A 1,030-nucleotide genomic window follows, 5' to 3' on the forward strand; every position below is an offset into this window, starting at 1 on the left:
CAAGGAAAATGCCTTTGCAGTCCTAAACCCAACCTCAGGTTGTCTTATCGGGTCGGCCCTGCTCTAAAAAAAAGGAACTTGGCACACCTAACCTAACCCCAGATTCCATCAGCTATATCTGGGCTGCATCAGAAGTCCTCAGTCCTGCATGACTCGTCGAGTCATGCAGGGTGATCACGCAGGGTTCACCCATGGTTCACGCAGGGTTCGCCACCCCCCAGCAAGACTCACCCGACATGCCCGAGTGTGAGGACTTGCGTGAGGACAGCGTGACGTCGTAGGAGGGGAGAGGGGACGCGGGGGCGGCGTGTTGGGGACTGCCTGGGGACCGCAGGTTCTCCCTGCTGCTCCAGGGGCTCGAGGACTGTAGGGGGGGAGGTCTTAGGTCAGGAGACTTGAGGGACCTGTGGCCTTACAGTGCTGGGGGACTTAAACACTCATGGTCACGTAAATCCTTCATTGAAAATTTTTTTACTCTTATAAAAATTAAATAATTTTATATTCCTGCACTTGGACCCATAGTATATTCATCGGGGGACTTGCTAAACTATTATTATTATTAACTATTAACTATTAGATAAATATCGCATTAATTTTGTAATAAAATGAGGACCCTATGTACCGGGGACAGGAGGGCGGGGTCAAGACCCTGGCCGTCGCTGAGGTCCCGGGACCAGTAGTGGGTGTGGGCGATCTCGAGGACGTGCAGGGACGAAGACATCCCGCCCCCCGCACCGCATGAGTCATACGTCGCCTCCAGCCCCGCCACCACCGCCCCCAGCAGCTTCAGCATCCCCTTCCACACCGGCTTGCGCACGCACTGCAACGGGAACGTGCTAGTAACGGGCTGGTAAAGGGAGAGTAAAGGGCTGATAACAGGCGGGTAACGGGCTAGTAACGGGCTGGTAACGGGAGGGTAACGGGAGGGTAATGGGCTGGTAAAGGGCGGGTAAAGGGCGGGTAAAGGGTTGGTAAAGGGCTGGTAAAGGGCTGGTAAAGGGCTGGTAACGGGCTGGTAATGGGCTGGTAA

General features: G+C 54.7%; 1 protein-coding gene across 1 annotated transcript; it reads right to left on the minus strand.

Annotated features, from left to right (window-relative positions):
- Positions 1–231: 231 nt before the first annotated feature.
- On the minus strand, positions 232–820 carry LOC125178981 (MAP kinase-activating death domain protein-like; the record flags this gene model as incomplete). Its single annotated transcript, XM_047883968.1, has 2 exons — positions 232–364; positions 623–820. Coding segments are annotated over 2 exons (331 nt in total), but the record flags the coding sequence as incomplete, so codon positions are not given.
- Positions 821–1,030: the final 210 nt, after the last annotated feature.

This window comes from Hyalella azteca, unplaced genomic scaffold, assembly GCF_000764305.2.
Source record: "Hyalella azteca isolate HAZT.00-mixed unplaced genomic scaffold, Hazt_2.0.2 contig14186, whole genome shotgun sequence".
NCBI lineage: Eukaryota > Metazoa > Arthropoda > Malacostraca > Amphipoda > Hyalellidae > Hyalella > Hyalella azteca.